The following is an 18,458-nucleotide window of genomic DNA, read 5'->3' as shown; positions in this document are numbered from 1 at the left end:
CATCTCCCCCAGGGCCCCCCTTGTCTCCTAGGACCCCCACCATGTTCCCTAGAACCTCCCCCTCAATGTGCCCCAGGATCCCCCATGTCCCCCAGGCCCCCCCCCCATCTCCCCTGGGACCCCCCACCCATGTCTCCCAGGACCCCCCCCATATCCCCCAAGACTCCCCCCATAATTCCAGTTCCCCTCCCCCTTTCCCCCCTTTAGGACCCCCCCATCCCCCTTGGACTCTCCTGCAGCCCCTATAACCCCCTCCCCATAAAACACAGCCCCCCCCCATCCCCAAGCCCCCCCCCCCCCATCCCTCAGGACCCCCCTATGGCCCCCACTACCCCCCACCCTGCTCCCAGCCCCCCCCAGTACCACCCCCCTACCCCCAGCCCCCCCCACGCACCCCAGGACCCTTCCCGCATCCCCCGCGCCCACCCCCACGTCCCCCCTGGATGCCCCCAGACCCCTCCCCGCCCCTCCAATCCCCCCCCCCCGACTCCCCCACCCCCCCCCCAGCCCCCCGGGCCCCCCCCCCTCACCTTCAAGGCCTGGGTGTCGCGCACGAGGATGGAGCGCAGCTGCCCGTTGAGCTCGAAGAAGACCTCGCGCTGCCCCGCCGCGTTCCAGGTCGCCCAGCGCCAGCGCCTTGATGTGCAGCGTCTTGCCCCGCTCCAGCTCCACCTGCGCGGGCGGAGCCTCAGAACGAGCGTGCAAGGGCGTGCGAGGGCGTGCGAGGGCGTGCGAGGGCGTGCGAGGGCGTGCAAGGGCATGCAGAAGCGTGCAAGGGTGCGAGAGGGCGCGCGAGGTGTGTGGGAGCGTGAGGGTATGCAGGAGCGTGAGAGTATGCAGGAGCGTGCAAGGGTGTGAGGGAGTGTGCGAGGGCGTGTGAGAGCGTGCAAGGGCGTGCAAGGGCGTGCAGAAGCGTGCAAGGGTGCGAGAGGGCGCGCGAGGTGCGTGGGAGTGCGCAAGGTGTGCAGGAGCGTGAGGGTATGCAGGAGCGTGCAAGGGTGTGAGGGAGCGTGCAAGGGTGTGTGGGAGCGTGCAAGGCATGAGAGAGTGTGAGAGGAGTGAGAGAGAGCGTGCGAGGGCGTGCAAGGGCATGCAGAAGCGTGCAAGGGTGCGAGAGGGCGCGCAAGGTGTGTGGGAGTGTGCAAGGTGTGCGGGAGCGTGAGGGTATGCAGGAGCGTGCAAGGGTGTGAGGGAGGGTGCAAGGGTGTGAAGGAGTGTGCAAGGGTGTGTGTGAGCGTGCAAGGGTGTGAGGGAGCATGCACGGGTGTGTGGGAGTGTGCAAGGGTGTGTGGGAGCGTGCAAGGCACGAGAGAGTGTGCGAGGTGTGAGAGAGAGCGTGCGAGGGCGTGCAAGAGCGTGTGAGGTGTAAGAGCGTGCGAGAGTGTGCAAGGTGTGTGAGAGTGTGCAAGGTGTGCGAGCGCGTGCAGGGGTGTGAAGGAGCGTGCAAGGCGTGCAAGAGCGTGCAAGGCGTGCGGGAGCATTTGAGGGCGTGCAAGATCATGTGAGGTGTAAGAGTGCGAGAGCGTGCGAGGTGTGCGGGAGTGTGCAAGGCGTACGAGAGAGTGCAAGGTGTGTGAGAGGGCGTGCAAGGTGTGCGAGAGCGTGCGAGGGCGTGCAGGAGGAGTGTGCAAGGTGTGCGAGAGCGTGCAAGGGTGTGAGAGGGCGTGCGAGGTGTGCCAAGCCCCGCCCACCCCACCCGCGCCTCCCCCCCTCCCCATGCCACGCCCCACCCCAAGCTCCTCCCACCCTCAAGCCACGCCCACACTCAAGCCACGCCCACCGGAAGCCCCGCCCACCCGGAAGCCCCGCCCATCCCATCCGTGCCCCTATGCCTTGCACCACCCCAGCCCCGCCCCACTCAAGCCCCTCCCACCCACAAGCCCCGCCCACCCCAAAGCTCCCGCCTACGTTAAGCCACTCCCACCCAAACCCCGCCCACTCCCAAAGCCCCGCCCACTCCCACCTAAACCCCGCCCACTCCCAAAGCCCCGCCCACTCCCAAAGCCCCGCCCACCCCACCATGCCTCCCCCTCCCCATGCATGGCACCACCCCTAAGCCCCGCCCACCCACAAGCCCCTCCCACTCCCAAGCCCCTCCCACTCCAAAAGCCCCGCCCACTCCCCCGAAGCCCCGCCCACTCCCCCGAAGCCCCGCCCACCCCCAAAGCCCCATACCCCTACCTCACCCACATCAAGCCCTGCTCCACCCCAGCCCCCTCCCACTTCCAAGCCCCTCCCACCTCCAAGCCCCTCCCACCCGAAGCCCCGCCCACCCAAAGCCCCGCCCACCCCCCGAAGCCCCGCCCACCCCCCGAAGCCCCGCCCACCTCGAACTCCTCGGCGATGGTGGGCCCCTCCAGGAAGAGGCGGGTGCCCAGGCAGGAGACGGGGCCGAAGGTGGAGGCGAAGGCGCGGAAGTCGCCGTACACCTTGGGGTACAGCGCGGCCGACAGCAGCTCCTCGGCGCTGGGGGGCCCCGTCCCGCGCCCCCAGCTCCTGGCCCAGCGCCTCGAAGTCCAGGGGGGCAGCGAGGCCCCCGGGCGCCCCTCCACCCGCGGCAGGTCCTTCCAGCACCTGGATGGGGGGGAAGGATGCCGGTGTTGCCATGGCGACCGATGTCACGGCAACCGAGCCGTGGCAACTGGGCACTGGGACTCATTGCTAAGGGCTGCTGCCATGGCAACCGGCTGTAGGACCTGTTGCTAAGGGCTGTTGTCATGGCAACCGGGCACTGGGACCCGTTGCTGGGGCTGCTGCCATGACAACCGGCTGTAGGACCCGTTTGTAAGGGCTGTTGTCACGGCAACCGGGCACTAGGACCTGTTGCTGGGGCTGCTGCCATGGCAACCGGCTGTAGGACCCGTTGCTAAGGGCTGTTGTCATGACAACCGGGCACTAGGACCCGTTGCTGGGGGTGCTGCCATGGCAACCGGCTGTAGAACCCATTGCTAAGGGCTGTTGTCATGGCAACTGGGCACTGGGACCCGTTGCTGGGGCTGCTGCCATGGCAACCGGCTGTAGGACCCATTGCTAAGGGCTGTTGTCATGGCAACCAGGCACTGGGACCCATTGCTAAGGGCTGCTGCCATGGCAACCGGATGCAGGATCCGTTGCTAAGGGCTGTTGTCATGACAACCGGGCACTAGGACCCGTGGTTGGGGCTGCTGCCATGGCAACTGGATGTAGGACCCGTTGCTAAGGGCTGCTGCCATGGCAACCAGGCACTAGGACCTGTTGCTGGGGCTGTTGTCTTGGCAACCGGCTGTAGGACCCGTTGCTAAGGGTTGTTGCCATGGCAAACAGCGCTGGTACCCGTTGCTATGCTGGGACCGTCGTCATGGCAACGAGCCCTGCCTGGCACCTCCAGCAAAGCCTCCCAGTGCCTCCCAGTCCCTTCCAGTGCCCCCCAGTCCTCCCTCGTCCCCTCCCAGTGCCCTCCAGTTCCTTCCCAGTACCTCCCAGTCCCTTCCACACCCCCCCCCAGCACTCTCCCAGCGCCTCCCAGTCCCTTCCACCCCCCCCCAAAACCCTCCCAGTGTTCCCCAGTCCCTCCCAGCGCCCCCCAAACCCTTCCCAGTCACCCTCCAGTCCATCCCAGATCCCTCCCAGCGCTCCCAATTTCCCTCCCAGCCCCCCTTCCCAGTCCCCCTGTCCCCCCCCCACGCACCCGGGAGCGGAAGGGCTCGGGGAAGCCCCCCGGGGGGGTGCCGATGTAGCCCTGCAGGAACTCCACGACGGAGACGGGGAAGGAGAGCTCGTCCGCCCGCGCCTCCACCTCCTCGCGCGACAGCCCGTTCTGCACCATGAACTGCGCCAGGTCCCCCACCACCTTCGACGACGGCGTCACCTGCCCCCGACAGAGACCCCGCCCCCCCCCCAGGCGTCACCCCCGCTTGGTGTCACCCAAGGGTGTCACCCTGCCAGGGGAGGTCACCATGCTGCTGTTCCTAGCGGGAGCATCCCATAAGGAAAACCCGTGGGGGGGCACCCACCCCATGGAGGGCATCCACCCCATGGAGAGCACCCACCCCATTGAGACCACCCACCCCATGGAGAGCACCCACCCCATTGAGACCACTCACCCCATTGAGACCACCCACTCCACGGAGATCACCCATCCCACAGAGAGGATCCCACGAAGACCACCCACCCCATGGAGAGCACCCACCCCATGGAGGCCATCCCATGAAGACCACCCATCCCACAGAGATCACCCGCTCCACAAAACCATCCCACCCCACAGAGAGCGCCCACCCCAAGAAGACCATCCCATGAAGACCACCCGTTTCATGAAGACCAACCACCCCATGGAGAACACCCACCCCATGGCGAGCACCCATCCCATAAAGATCACCCACCCCATGGAGAAAACCCAACCCATGGAGAACACCCAACCCATGGAGACCATCCCATTGAGACCACCCACCCCATGGAGGTCACCCACCCCATGGAGAGCATCCCACGAATACCATCCATCTCATGGAGACCACCCACCCTGTGAAGACCACCCATCCCATGGAGATCACCCACCCCATGAAGACCACCCCATGGAGACCGTCCCACAAACACCACCCACCCCATGGAGATCATCCCATGAACGTTACCGATCTCATGAAGACCACCCACCCCATGGAGAGCATCTATCCCGTGGAGACCATCCCACGAAGACCACCCACCCCATGAAGACCACCCATCCCATAGAGCTCACCCCACCCCATGGAGAGCACCCAACCCACGGAGAGCACCCAACCCACGGAGAAACCCCATGGAGCCCAGCCCCAGCCTCACCTTAATGAGGTCCCCGAGGAGCTTGTTGGCCTCGGCGTAGGCCTTCTTCACCTCCTTGAACTTGTGGCCCAGCCCCATGGCGTGGGCCTGGAAGTGGAGGTTGGTGTACTGGCCCCCCGGGATCTCGTTCTCGTAGACGTCCGCGTTGCCCGACTTCATGGTGGCCGTGCAGTCGAAGGCGGCGTAGAGCGCCCGCGCCGCCTCCCAGTACTCGCTGTACTCGAACACCCGCTCCAGCGCGATGCCTGGGTGCGGGGAGGGGGACACGTGGGTGTTGGGGACCACGGGACGCCAAGGTTGGGGGCCACCAGGGTTGGGAGAAGCCATGGATGGGGGGTCCAATGGGTTGGGCACGATGACGGGGCTGTGGTGGCATCAGAATGGCCGTGGTGGCGTTGCCAGGATCGTGGTGGCGTTGCCGTGGCCCTGGTGGCATCACCAGGATCGCGGTGGCGTCACTACGGCCATGGGAGAATTGCCGGGATCGCGGTGGCAGTGCCATCACCGCAGCGGCGTTGCCATGACCACGGTGCCACCACCATGACCGGGGTAGCACCTCCACGACCATGGTGCAACCACCATGACCTTGGTAGCATCTCCATGACCACGGTGCCACCACCGTGACCACGGTAGCATCTCCACAACCACTGTGCCACCACCGTGACCACGGTAGCATGACCACGGTGCCACCACCATGACCGGGGTAGCACCTCCACGACCATGGTGCAACCACCATGACCATGGTAGCATCTCCATGACCACGGTGCCACCACCACGACCATGGCAGCATCTCCACAACCACAGTGCCACCACCATGATTTTGGTAGCATCTCCATGACTTCGGTACCACCATGACCATGATAGCATCTCCATGACCGTGATACCACCACCATGAGCACAATACCACCAACATGACCACGGTGCCACCACCGTGACCATGGTGCCACCACCACGACCACGGTAGCATCTCCATGACCACGGTGCCACCTCCACGACCACAATACCACCACCACGACCACGATACCACCACCACGACATCACCACCACCACCACGACATCACCACCACAACCACGACACCACCACCACGACCACGACACCACCACCACGACATCACCACCACCACCACGACATCACCACCACAACCACGACACCACCACCACGACCACGATACCACCACCACGACCACGATGTCGTCACCATGAGCACGATGCCATCACCAGGAGCACAATACCACCACCACGACCACGACACCACCACCACGACCACGATACCACCACCACGACTACGATACCACCACCACGACCACGATACCACCACCACGACCACGACACCACAACCACGACCATGACACCACCACCACGACATCACAACCACGACCACGACACCACCACCACGACCACGAAACCACCACCACGACCACGACACCACAACCACGACCATGACACCACCACCATGACCACGACACCACAACCACGACCATGACACCACCACCACGACCACGATACCAACCACCAGGACCACGATACCACCACCACCAGGACCATGATACCACCACCGCGACCATGATACCACCACCACAACCACGGTGCCACCACCACAACCATGATACCACCTCCATGACCACGATACCACCACCACGACCATGATACCACCGCCACGACCATGATACCACCGCCACGACCACGACACCACCTCCACGACCACGCCACCACCACCACGACCACGACACCACCACCACGACCACGACACCACCCCCCCAACCACCACGGCGCCCCCTCCGCGACCCCCCCCACCACCTCAGGGGCCACCCCGTTACCTGTGTCCAGTGGGGTACCGCGGGTGCAGGCCACCAGGGCGCCCATGCTGGGCTGCGAGGTCATCCCGGCCATGGCGTCCACGGCCACGTCCACCACGTCGGCGCCGGCGTTGGCGGCCGCCAGCATGGAGGCGACGGCGGCCCCGGCGGTGTCGTGGGTGTGGATGTGCAGGGGCACGTCGGGGAAGCGCTCGCGCAGGGCCCCCACCAGCAAGCGGGCGGCCGCCGGGGTCAGCAGCCCCGCCATGTCCTGGGGACGGGATTTTGGGGTGACGGGGGGAGGGACCCCAAAACCCATCCTGCCCCCCCCCCCCGCCTTCCGAGGTGTCCTGAGGGCGCGGGGATGCCGTGTTCCTGCTTCTAGACCCCTATACCCATCCCAAGCCCCCCAGGACCCATCCCAAGCCCCCCATACCCATCCCCAACGCCTCAGGAACCCCAATTCCCCCTTCTGCCCCCCCTGTACCCATCCCAAACCCCCCAGGATCCCCAATTCCCCCTTCTGCCCTCCCCATACCCATCCCAAGCCTCCCCAGAACCCCCCGAGACCCCCTCCATCCTCCCAGAACCCTCTGAACCCCCCCCAGATCCCTTCTCCACCCCCCCATGAGCCCTAACTCCCCCTCCCAGCCCCCCAGAACCACATCCCAAGCCCCTCAGGACCCCAAATTCCCCCTCCCTAAACTCTAGGGACCCCCGAGACCCCCTTCCATCCTCCCAGAACCCTCTGAGCCCCCCCCAGATCCCTTCTCCACCCCCCCACGACCCCTAACTCCCCCTCCCAGCCCCCCAGAACCTCACCCCAAGCCCCTCAGGACCCCAAATTCCCCCTCCCAGCCCCCCAGAACCTCACCCCAAGCCCCTTCCCCATACCCCGGGGACCCCCAGCCCCCCCACGACCCCCCCCCTCACCTTGATGCAGAGGATGTGGGTGCCGGCGGCCACCAGCTCGCGGGCCAGCCCCAGGTAGTAGTCGAGGCCGTACTTGGTGCGCGTGGGGTCGGCCACGTCCCCCGTGTAGGAGAGCGCGGCCTCCACCACGGCGCCCGCCCTCCCCACGGCCTCCACCCCCAGCAGGAGGTTGGGGAGGTAGTTGAGGGCGTCGAACACCCGGAAGATGTCCATGCCGTTGGCCGCCGCCACCTCGCAGAAGCTTGGGGGGTGGGGGGGGGGGCGTCAGGGGGTGCCGTGAGGACCCCCCCCCCAATAAGTCCCGCCAGCCCGCGGTGGCCCCGTGTCCCTCCTCATCCTCCAGGTCCCCGTGTCCCCGTGTCTCCCCAGGTACCCCCATCTCCCCTATATCCCCATATCCCTTTATAGGCCCCAGCTCCCCATGTACCCCCAAATCCCCATGACCCCCCATGACCCCGGGGACCCCCACATCCCCTTCAACACCCCATGTCCCCGTATGACCCCATCTCCCTATGTACTTGCACACCTTACATTCCCATATCCCTTTATATGCCCCAGCTCCCCATGTACCCCCAAATCCCCCATGACCCCCCATGCCCTCATATGTCCCCAGGGACCCCCAAATCCCCTCCAGCCCCCCATGTCCCCATATGACCCCATTCACCCCCACATCCCCTCGTACCCCCATGTCCCCAACTCCCCCATCTCCCGCGTACCCCCATACCCACCTGTGTCCCATCTCCCCATGCACCCCCCAAATCCCCCCTGACCCCCCATGTCCCTATATGTCCCCAGGGACCCCCACATCCCCCCTGACCCCCCATGTCCCCATATGACCCCATCTCCCCCATCTCCCCATGTACCTCTATACCCCCCCCGTGCCCTAACTCCCTGTGCACCCCCAAATCCCCCATGACCCCCCATGGCCCCATACATCCCCATTCACCCCCACATCCCCTCGTACCCCCATGTCCCCATATGACCCCATCTCCCCCTCTACCCCCCTACCCCCCACATCCCCCCGTGTGCCCAATCTCCCTGTGTGCCCCCAAATCCCCAATGACCCCCCATGTCCCTATATGTCCCCATTCACCCCCACATCCCCTTGTACCCCAATGTCCCCATATGACCCCATCTCCCTGTCTACCCCCCTATCCCCCAAATCCCCCCACGTGCTCCATCTTCCCATGCACCCCCAAATCCCCCATGACCCCCCATGGCCCCATATGTCCCCATTCACCCCCACATCCCCTTGTACCCCAATGTCCCCATACGACCCCATCTCCCCGTATAACCCCCTACCCCCCAAATCCCCCCGTGTGCCCAATCTCCCTCTGCGCCCCCAAATCCCCCATGGCCCCATATGACCCCAGGGACCCCCACATCCCCCCCCAACCCCCCATATGACCCCATCTCCCCCATCTCCCCATGTACCCCCATACCCCCAACGTGCCCCATCTCCACGTGCACCCCCAAATCCCCCATGACCCCCCATGGCCCCATATGTCCCCATTCACCCCCACATCCCCTTGTACCCCAATGTCCCCATACGACCCCATCTCCCCGTATAACCCCCTACCCCTCAAATCCCCCCGTGTGCCCAATCTCCCTCTGCGTCCCCAAATCCCCCATGGCCCCATATGACCCCAGGGACCCCCACATCCCCCCCGACCCCCCATATGACCCCATCTCCCCCATCTCCCCATGTACCCCCATACCCCCAACGTGCCCCATCTCCTCGTGCACCCCCAAATCCCCCATGACCCCCCATGCCCCTATATGTCCCCATTCACCCCCACATCCCCTCGTACCCCCATGTCCCCGTATGACCCCATCTCCCCATGTACCCCATATCCCTTTATATGCCCCAGCTCCCCATGTACCCCCAAATCCCCCATGACCCCCCACGACCCCAGGGACCCCCCAGCCCCGTACCGGTAGATGACGTTGTCGGGGTAGTTGGTGTAGCCGACGGCGTTGCGCCGCGCAGCAGCATCTGGAAGGGGATGTTGGGGACCAGGCGCCGCAGCTCCCGCAGCCGCTCCCAGGGGCACTCGTGCAGGAAGCGCATGGCCACGTCGAAGGTGGCGCCTGCGGGGGGAGGACGGACGGCCTGCTGGGGACAGGGGGAGGGGCCTCGGAGAGCCCCGCCCCCTGACCCAAGCCCCGCCCCCTGGCCCAAGCCCCGCCCCCTGACCCAAGCCCCGCCCCCTTGCACCAATCCCCTTGCACGCCCCGCCTCTTGTGCACAGCTCATGTGCTCACTGTGCTGTGCGAGGCCCCGCCCCCTGCCCCCTTTAAGCCCCGCCCCCGGCGAAGGGGGACCCCGCCCCCTTTAAGCCCCGCCCCCCCGGTGAAGCCCTACCCAGTAAGGCCTGCCCCGGGAAGCTCCGCCCCCTCCATTAAGCCCCGCCCCTTGGCACCCATAGATGGCCAGAGGCCCCCACACACCCCCTTAAAGCCCCGCCCCCCAGAGACCACACCCCCCTTAAAGCCCCGCCCCCAGAGACCACACCCCCTTAAAGCCCCGCCCCCCAGAGACCACACCCCCTTAAAGCCCCGCCCCACAGAGACCACACCCCCTTAAAGCCCCGCCCCAGAGACCACACCCCCTTAAAGCCCCGCCCCCAGAGGCCACACCCCCTTAAAGCCCCGCCCCCAGAGACCACACCCCCTTCAAAAGCCCCGCCCCCTGGTGCACCCCCAGCAGGGCCAGCCCATCAGCCACGTGCCGCTGCAGCCCCGCCCCCTGCAGAAGCCCCGCCCCTATAGGCCACACCCCCCTCAGAGCCCCGCCCCCCTGGTGCACCCCCAGCAGGGCCAGCCCCCAGCCACGTGCGCTGCTGCAGCCCCGCCCCTATAGGCCACACCCCCCTCAGAGCCCCGCCCACTTGCACCCCCAGCAGGGCTCCCAGCCAAGCACTGCCGCCCCTCCCCTCCCTCCACTTGATGCCCCGCCCCTCTCAGACCCCACCCCCCACTCCCAGGCCCCGCCCCCCTCCTCCCAGGCCCCGCCCCCCTCTTTCCAGGCCCCGCCCACCCCTCCCAGGCCACGCCCACCCCTCCCAGGCCACGCCCCCCCTCCCAGGCCCCGCCCCCCTCCTCCCAGGCCCCGCCCCCCTCCTCCCAGGCCCCTTCCATGCCCCACCCCCAGCCCCGCCCACCCCCCCAGCCCACCCCTCCCCCAGCCCCCGCCCCCCCCTCCTCCCAGGCCCCGCCCCCCTCCTCCCAGGCCCCGCCCCCTCCTCCCAGGCCCCGCCCCCCTCCTCCCAGCCCCGCCCCACCCCCCTCCTCCCAGGCCACGCCCCCCTTCCTCCCAGGCCACGCCCCCCCTGCCCCCCCTCCCAGACCCCACCCAGCCCCGCCCCCCCCTCCCACAGGCCCCTTCTCCCCTGCCCCCTTTTGTCCTCCCAGGCCCCGCCCCCTTCCCAGGGCCCCGCCCCCTCCCAGGCCCCGCCCCCCTCCCAGGCCCCGCCCCCTTCCCAGACCCCGCCCCCCTCCCCCGCCCCTCCCCCCCCTCCCACCAGGCCCCGCCCCCTCTTCCCACCAGGCCCCGCCCCCCTCCCACCAGGCCCCAGGCCCCCCTCCCACCAGGCCCCGCCCCCCCCGACCTCCCCAGGTCTCCATGCTGCAGAGGGGGCCGAGGGCGTGCGCCACGAAGGGGGCGACGCGCGCCAGGTCGCGGGTGCGGACGCGGGTGGCCAGCAGGGACTGGTGGGCGTCGCGGAACGTCGTGTCCGTCAGCAGCAGCCCCCGGTGCGCCCGCAGCGCCCGCGCGAAGCCCCCCGGCCCCTCGCGGGACAGCACCTCCCGCAGCCCCGCCGGGGGCGGCCCTGGGGGCGGGGACATGGGGGGGGGGTCACATTGGGGGTCACCGTGGGGGCGTTCACTATGGGGGGGGGGTCACCCCAAGGCGGAGGTCACTGGGGGGGGGGGGGTCACCATGGGGGGGTCACCATGGGGATTGTAATGGGGGGGGTCACCATAGGGAGATTGTACTGGGGGGGGGGTCATAATGGGGGGGTCACCATGGGGATTTGGTTTTACTGGGGGGGGGTCACCCCATGGGGAGGGGGTCACCATGGGGATTATAATGGGGGGGGGTCACCATGGGGAGGGGGTCACCATGGGGATTATAATGGGGGGGGTCACCATGGGGAGGGGGTCACCATGGGGATTGTACTGGGGGGGTCACCATGGGGAGGGGGTCACCATGGGGATTATAATGGGGGGGTCACCATGGGGATGGTACTGGGGGGGGGTCACCATGGGGAGGGGGTCACCATGGGGATTATAATGGGGGGGGGTCACCACGGGGATTATAATGGGGGGGGTCACCATGGGAGGGGGGTCACCATGGGGATGATACTGGGGGGGGGGGGGGTCACCATGGGGCTTATAATGGGGGGGTCACCATGGGGATTGTACTGGGGGGGGGGTCACCATGGGGATGGTACTGGGGGGGGGGGTCACCATGGGGATTATATTGGGGGGGGGGGTCATCATGGGGAGGGGGTCACCATGGGGATTATAATGGGGGGGGGTCATCATGGGGAGGGGGTCACCATGGGGATTGTACTGGGGGGGGTCACCATAGGAATTATAATGGGGAGGTCACCATGGGGATGGTACTGGGGGGGGGTCACCATGGGGATTATAATGGGGGGGTCACCATGGGGGGGGGGTCACCATGGGGATTATAATGGGGGGTCACTATGGGGATGATACTGGGGGGGGTCACCATGGGGAGGGGGTCACCATGGGGATTGTACTAGGGGGGGTCACCATGGGGGGGATCAACATGGGGATGATACTGGGGAGGGGGTCACCATGGGGATTATAATGGGGGGGGGTCACCATGGGAGGGGTCACTATGGGGATTGTACTGGGGGGGGTCACCATGGGGAGGGGGTCACCATGGGGATTATAATGGGGGGGGTCACCATAGGGATGGTACTGGGGGGGGTCATCATGGGGTTGGTACTGGGGGGGGGTCACCATGGAGAGAGGGTCACCATGGGGATTATAATGGGGGGGGGTCACCATGGGGGGTCACCATGGGGATTTGTTTTCTTTTGGGGGGGGGCACCCCAAGGCGGAGGTCACCATGGGGATTTTTTTCTGGGGGGGGGGGTCACCATGGGGGGGTCACCATGGGGATTGTACTGGGGGGGGTCACCATTGGGGGGATCAACATGGGGATGGTACTGGAGGGGGGGTCACAATGGGGAGGGGGTCACCATGGGGATTATAATGGGGGGGTCACCATGGGGAGGGGGTCACCGTGGGGATTATAATGGGGGGGGGTGTCACCATGGGGGGGGTCACTATGGGGATTGTACTGGGGGGGGTCACCATAGGAATTATAATGGGGGGGTCACCATGGGGATGGTACTGGGGGGGGGTCACCATGGGGATTATAATGGGGAGGGTCTCCCTGGGGATTTGTTTTTTGGGGGGGGGGGACACCCCAACCCACAGAGCGCCCGTGGACCCGCTTTGTGGTGCTGAGCGTGTGCATGGCGCGGGCGTGAGGCGTGCATGCCCCCCCCCCCCCAAAAATCACACCCCCCTTATGCCCCCCCCCCTCAAACCAGGAGGGTCCCACGGAACCCAAATGCACCCCCCCCCACCCGGAGGACCCCTGTGGGACTCCCCCCCCGAAAATCTCCCCTCTGTGCCCCCCCCCCCCAATAAGGACCCCTATGGGACCCCCCCCCCACGAAGACCCTATGGGACCCTCAGCCCCCCCCGTCCCCACTCACCCATGGGCACGGGGGGGGGCACGGGCTCCACCAGCGCCGCTTTGGCCTTGACGGGCAGGGGGGTGCTGGGGCCGTTCACCATCACGTGGCCTGGGGGGGGGCACCTGGTCAGGACTCTTAAGGGACCCCCCCCCCCAAGAGACCCTCCCCCAGGACCCCCCCAGACTTCCTCAGGACCCCCCCCAGGCCCCCCGAAACCCACCCAGAACCCCCCCAAACCCCCTCAGGCCCCCCCCCGAGGCCCCCCCAGACCCCCTCAGAACCCCCCCAAACCTCCCCAGACCCTCTCAGAACCCCCCCAAACCCCCTCGGCCCCCCCCCAGGCCCCCCCAGACCCCCTCAGAACCTCCCCAGACCCCCTCAGAACCCCCCCAAACCCCCTCGCCCCCCCCCAGGCCCCCCCAGACCCCCTCAGAACCCCCCCAGGCCCCCTCAGACCCCTCTCAGAACCTCCCCAGACCCCCTCAGAACCCCCCCAAACCCCCTCGCCCCCCCCCCCCCCCTCAGGACCCCCTCAGCAGACCCCCCAGAAACCCCCCAAACCCCCTCAGACCCCCTCAGAACCCCCTCGGCCCCCCCCCAGGCCCCCCAGACCCCCTCAGAACCCCCCCAGGCCCCCTCGGGCCCCCCCCAGGCCCCCCCAGACCCCCTCAGAACCTCCCCAGACCCCCTCAGAACCCCCCCAAACCCCCCTCAGAACCCCCCCAAACCCCCCCCAACCCCCTCCCTCCCCAGACCCCCTCAGAACCCCCCCAAACCCCCTCAGAACCCCCCCAGACCCCCTCAGAACCCCCCCAAACCCCCTCGGCCCCCCCCCCAGGCCCCCCCAGACCCCCTCAGAACCCCCCCAGGCCCCCTCGGGCCCCCTCTGGCCCCCCCAGACCCCCTCAGAACCTCCCCAGACCCCCTCAGAACCCCCCCAAACCCCCTCAGAGACCCCCTCAGAACCCCCCCAGACCCCCCCAGACCCCCTCAGAACCTCCCCAGACCCCCTCAGAACCCCCCCAGACCCCCTCGGGCCCCCTCAGAACCCCCCCAGACCCCCACAGACCCCCCCTAGAACCCCCCTAAACCCCCTCGGGCCCCCCCCACCCCCCCAGACCCCCCAGAACCTCCCCAGACCCCCTCAGAACCCCCCCAAACCCCCTCGGGCCCCCCCAGATCCTCCCCAGACCCCCTCAGGACCCCCCCCGGACCCCCCCCCCCCGGGACCCCCACCCAGGTAGTGGAGCAATTTCTGGGCCCGGTTCTGGCTGGGCTGCAGGTGGAAGAGCTCGGGGTTCTCGTCGATGAACTGGGTGTCGACGGCGCCGCCCAGGAACTGGGGGTGCGCCAGGACGTTCTGCAGGAACGGGATGTTCGTCTGCCAGAGACGGCGCCGCCGGCGTGAGCGGACCCTCGTGCAACGCACCACGGGCCGAGCAACACCCCCCACCCCCCCCTTGTGCAACGCACGGGGTGCTGAGCAGCTCCCCCAGCTCCCCTGTGCGTTGCACGAGAGCCCCCCCAGCTCCCCTGTGCATTGCACGAGAGTTCCCCCCCCCGGTTCCCCCATGCATTGCACGAGAGCCCCCAGCTCCCCTGTGCATTGCACGAGAGCCCCTCCAGTTCCCCCGTGCATTGCACGAGGACCCCCAGCTCCCCCGTGCATTGCACGAGAGCCCCCCCAGCTCCCCCGTGCATTGCACGAGAGCCCCCCCAGCCCCATCACACATTGCACGAGAGCCCCCCCAGTTCCCCCATGCATTGCACGAGGACCCCCAGCTCCCCTGGGCATTGCACGAGAGCCCCCCCGGTTCACCTGTGCATTGCACGAGGACCCCCAGCTCCCCTGTGCGTTGCACGAGACCCACCCCCAGTTCCCCTGTGTATTGCACAAGGACCCCCAGTTCCCCCGTGCATTGCACGAGGACCCCCAGTTCACCTGTGCATTGCATGAGGACCCCCAGCTCCCCTGTGCATTGCACGAGAGCTCCCCCGGTTCCCCTGTGCATTGCACGAGAGCCCCCCCAGTTCCCCCGTGTATTGCACAAGGACCCCCAGCTCCCTTGGGCGTTGCACAAGAGCCCCCCCAGCTCCCCTGGGCATTGCACGAGGACCCCCCCAGCTCCCCTGGGCATTGCACGAGGACCCTCAGTTCCCCTGTCCACTGCACGAGAGCCCCCCCAGCTCCCCCGTGCATTGCACGAGAGCCCCCCCAGCTCCCCTGTGCATTGCATGAGAGCCCCCCCCTCGCAAAGCCCCCCCACCCCATTGTGCATTGCACCAGGACCCCCCCACTCCATCGTGCATTGCACCAGGACCCCCCCACCCCTCCCAGAGTCCCCCCCTGCCCCCCGTGCATCCCACCAGGATCCCCCCCCCACCTCATCCTGCATTGCACCATGACCCCCCAACACCACCGTGCATCGCACCGGGACCCCCCCAGGCCCACCCCACCTCATCGTGCGTCGCACCAGGACCCCCCCCCCCATGCTCACCACCCCCCCCCCCCCCCCCCACCTTGACGCCGCGGATGCGGAACTCGGCCAGCGCCCTCCTCATCTTGGCGGCGGCGGCGGGCTGGTCGGGGCCGTGCGCCACCACCTTGACCAGCAGCGAGTCGTAGTGGGGCGAGATCAGGGCGCCCTGGAACGCCGAGGCCCCGTCCAGGCGGATCCCCATCCCCTCGCCGCTCCGGAACACCTGCGGAACGTATAGGGTCCCCTATGGATTCCATACGGCGCCCCTACGGATTCCATACGGCGCCCCTACGGCTCCGTATGGCCCCCAAAGGGCGCCCTCGTGGATTTGCATGGGCACCTGCAGACCCTGCGTCACCCCTACGCCACCCTAAAAAGCCTGGTGGAGGCACTTATAGCCTCTATACGGTCCCATACAGCCCCCCTATAGCCTCATATAAGAGCCCCTAGACCCTATGTAGCCCCAAAGGGCGCCCTCGTGGATTTTCACGGGCACCTGCAGACCGTGCGTCACCCCTACGCCACCCTATAAAGCCTGGTGGAGGCACTTATAGCCTCTATAGGGTGCCATACAGCCCCCCTATAGCCTCATATGGGTGCCCCTAGACCCTATGTAGCCCCAAAGGGCGCCCTCGTGGATTTTCACGGGCACCTGCAGACCCTGCGTCACCCCTGTGCCACCCTAAAAAGCCTGGTGGAGGCACTTATAGCCCCTATACGATGCCATACCGCCCCCCTATAGCCTCATATAGGTGCCGCTAGACCCTATGTAGCCCCAAAGAGTGCCCTCATGGATTTGCACGGGCACCTGCAGACCGTGCGTCACCCCTACGCCACCCTAAAAAGCCTGGTGGAGGCACTTATAGCCCCTATACGGTGCCATACAGCCCCCCTATAGCCTCATATAGGTGCCCCTAGACCCTATATGGCCCCAAAGGGTGTCCTCGTGGATTTGCACGGGTACCTGCAGACCCTGTGTCACCCCTACGCCACCCTAAAAAGCCTGGTGGAGGCACTTATAGCCTCTATATGGTCCCACACAGCCCCCCTATAGCCTCATATAGGTGCCCCTAGACCCTATATAGCCCCAAAGGGCACCCTCGTGGATTTTCATGGTACCTGCAGACCATGTCGCCCCTGTGCCACCCTGAAAAGCCTGGTGGAAGCGCTTATAGCCTCTATATGGTCCCACACAGCCCCCCTATAGCCTCATATGGGTGCCCCTAGACCCTATATAGCCCCAAAGGGCACCCTCGTGGATTTTCATGGGCACCTGCAGACCCCGTCACCCCTGTGTTACCCTACAAGCCTGGTGGAAGCGCTTATACCTCTATACGGTCCCATACAGCCCCCCTGTAGCCTCATATAGGTGCCCCTAGACCCTACACAGCCCCATACAGCCCGTAGGTGTCCCCCGCACACCCTCCAAAAGCACCTGTTAAGCCTATACTGTCCCACATGGCCTCTGTAGGGCCCTATAAGGCCTCTTAGGAGCACCTATAGGTCTTATACGGTCCTCTATAGGGCCCTATATAGTCTTGTGTGGTATCTACAACCATTATACATTTTCTAAATATCTCTATTTGGCTTTATATGGCTCTACATCATGCCTATACGGCTTTATGTGCCCTTACACATACGGTTATGATTCTATATGGTCCCTGTTCAGCCTTATACAAGCACCCACACTCCTCCAAGGACCTACACTTCCAACTACGGCACCTATACGGCTTCATACACATCTCCACAGCACCTATAGAACCTCAAATGCGCCCTTGTGGCTCGCGTATGGACCCTGTAACGCTCTTACACAGCACCTATAGGACCTTAGGTGTATCTCTGGAGTTTGTGTATGGACCCTACATTGCTCGCACACGCCCCTATGGCTCCTATAGGGCCCCTTCACAGCCTCGCCTGCGCCCCTATGGCTTTTAGGGGGCCCTAACTGGTTCTGTACATGCACCTACGTTCATTATACGTGTGATACAGGGGTTTGCATATATAGTGGCGTCCTTTACATGACTGTATAGGTGGTCCTGCAGTTCCCCTATAGCTTTTTGTGCTCTCACCCGCATCCTCCCCCGTGCTCTCCCCCCCCCCTTCCCACGCGGCTATAAGCCCCTATAGGGCCCCGAACGCCCCTATAAGGTCCCATAGGGTCCCATATAGGGTCCCATAGGATCCCATAGGGTCCCATAGGGTCCCATATAGGGATCCCATAGGGTCCCATAGGGTCCCATATAGGGTCCCCTAGGGTCCCATAGGATCCCATAGAGGGTCCCATATAGGAGGGTCCCATATAGGGTCCCCATATAGGGTCATATAGGGGTCCCATAGGATCCCATATAGGGTCCCATAGAGGGTCCCATAGGATAGGGTCCCATAGGATCCCATAGGGTCTCATATAGGGTCCCATAGGGTCCCATATAGGGTCCCATAGGGGTCCCATATAGGGTCCCATATAGGGTCCCATATAGGGTCCCATAGGATCCCATAGGGTCCCATATAGGGTCCCATATTAGGGTCCCATATAGGTCCCATATAGGGTCCCATAGGATCCCATATAGGGGGTCCATAGGATCCCATAGGGTCCCATATAGGGGGATCCCATAGAGGGTCCCATAGGGTCCCATATAGGGTCCCATATAGGGTCCCATAGGGTCCCATAGGTCCCATATAGGGTCCCATAGTATCCCATAGGATTAGGGTCCCAT

At 65.8% G+C, this 18,458-nt stretch overlaps 1 protein-coding gene across 1 annotated transcript in view; it reads right to left on the bottom strand.

Annotated features, from left to right (window-relative positions):
* LOC136788719 (pyruvate carboxylase, mitochondrial-like) overlaps positions 1–18,458 on the bottom strand; it is a 35,224-nt gene that overhangs the window by 973 nt on the left and 15,793 nt on the right. The window contains 15 exon segments of the mRNA XM_066987383.1: positions 531–614; positions 616–672; positions 2,328–2,475; positions 2,477–2,519; positions 2,522–2,574; positions 3,666–3,847; positions 4,789–5,033; positions 6,606–6,855; positions 7,518–7,758; positions 9,453–9,498; positions 9,501–9,608; positions 11,129–11,350; positions 13,283–13,372; positions 14,501–14,645; positions 15,785–15,967. Coding sequence (XP_066843484.1) covers positions 531–614; positions 616–672; positions 2,328–2,475; positions 2,477–2,519; positions 2,522–2,574; positions 3,666–3,847; positions 4,789–5,033; positions 6,606–6,855; positions 7,518–7,758; positions 9,453–9,498; positions 9,501–9,608; positions 11,129–11,350; positions 13,283–13,372; positions 14,501–14,645; positions 15,785–15,967 — 2,097 coding nt within the window.

Source organism: Anser cygnoides, chromosome W (genome assembly GCF_040182565.1).
Source record: "Anser cygnoides isolate HZ-2024a breed goose chromosome W, Taihu_goose_T2T_genome, whole genome shotgun sequence".
In the NCBI taxonomy this organism is placed as follows: domain Eukaryota; kingdom Metazoa; phylum Chordata; class Aves; order Anseriformes; family Anatidae; genus Anser; species Anser cygnoides.
This window is presented reverse-complemented; position numbering and strand designations above follow the sequence as displayed.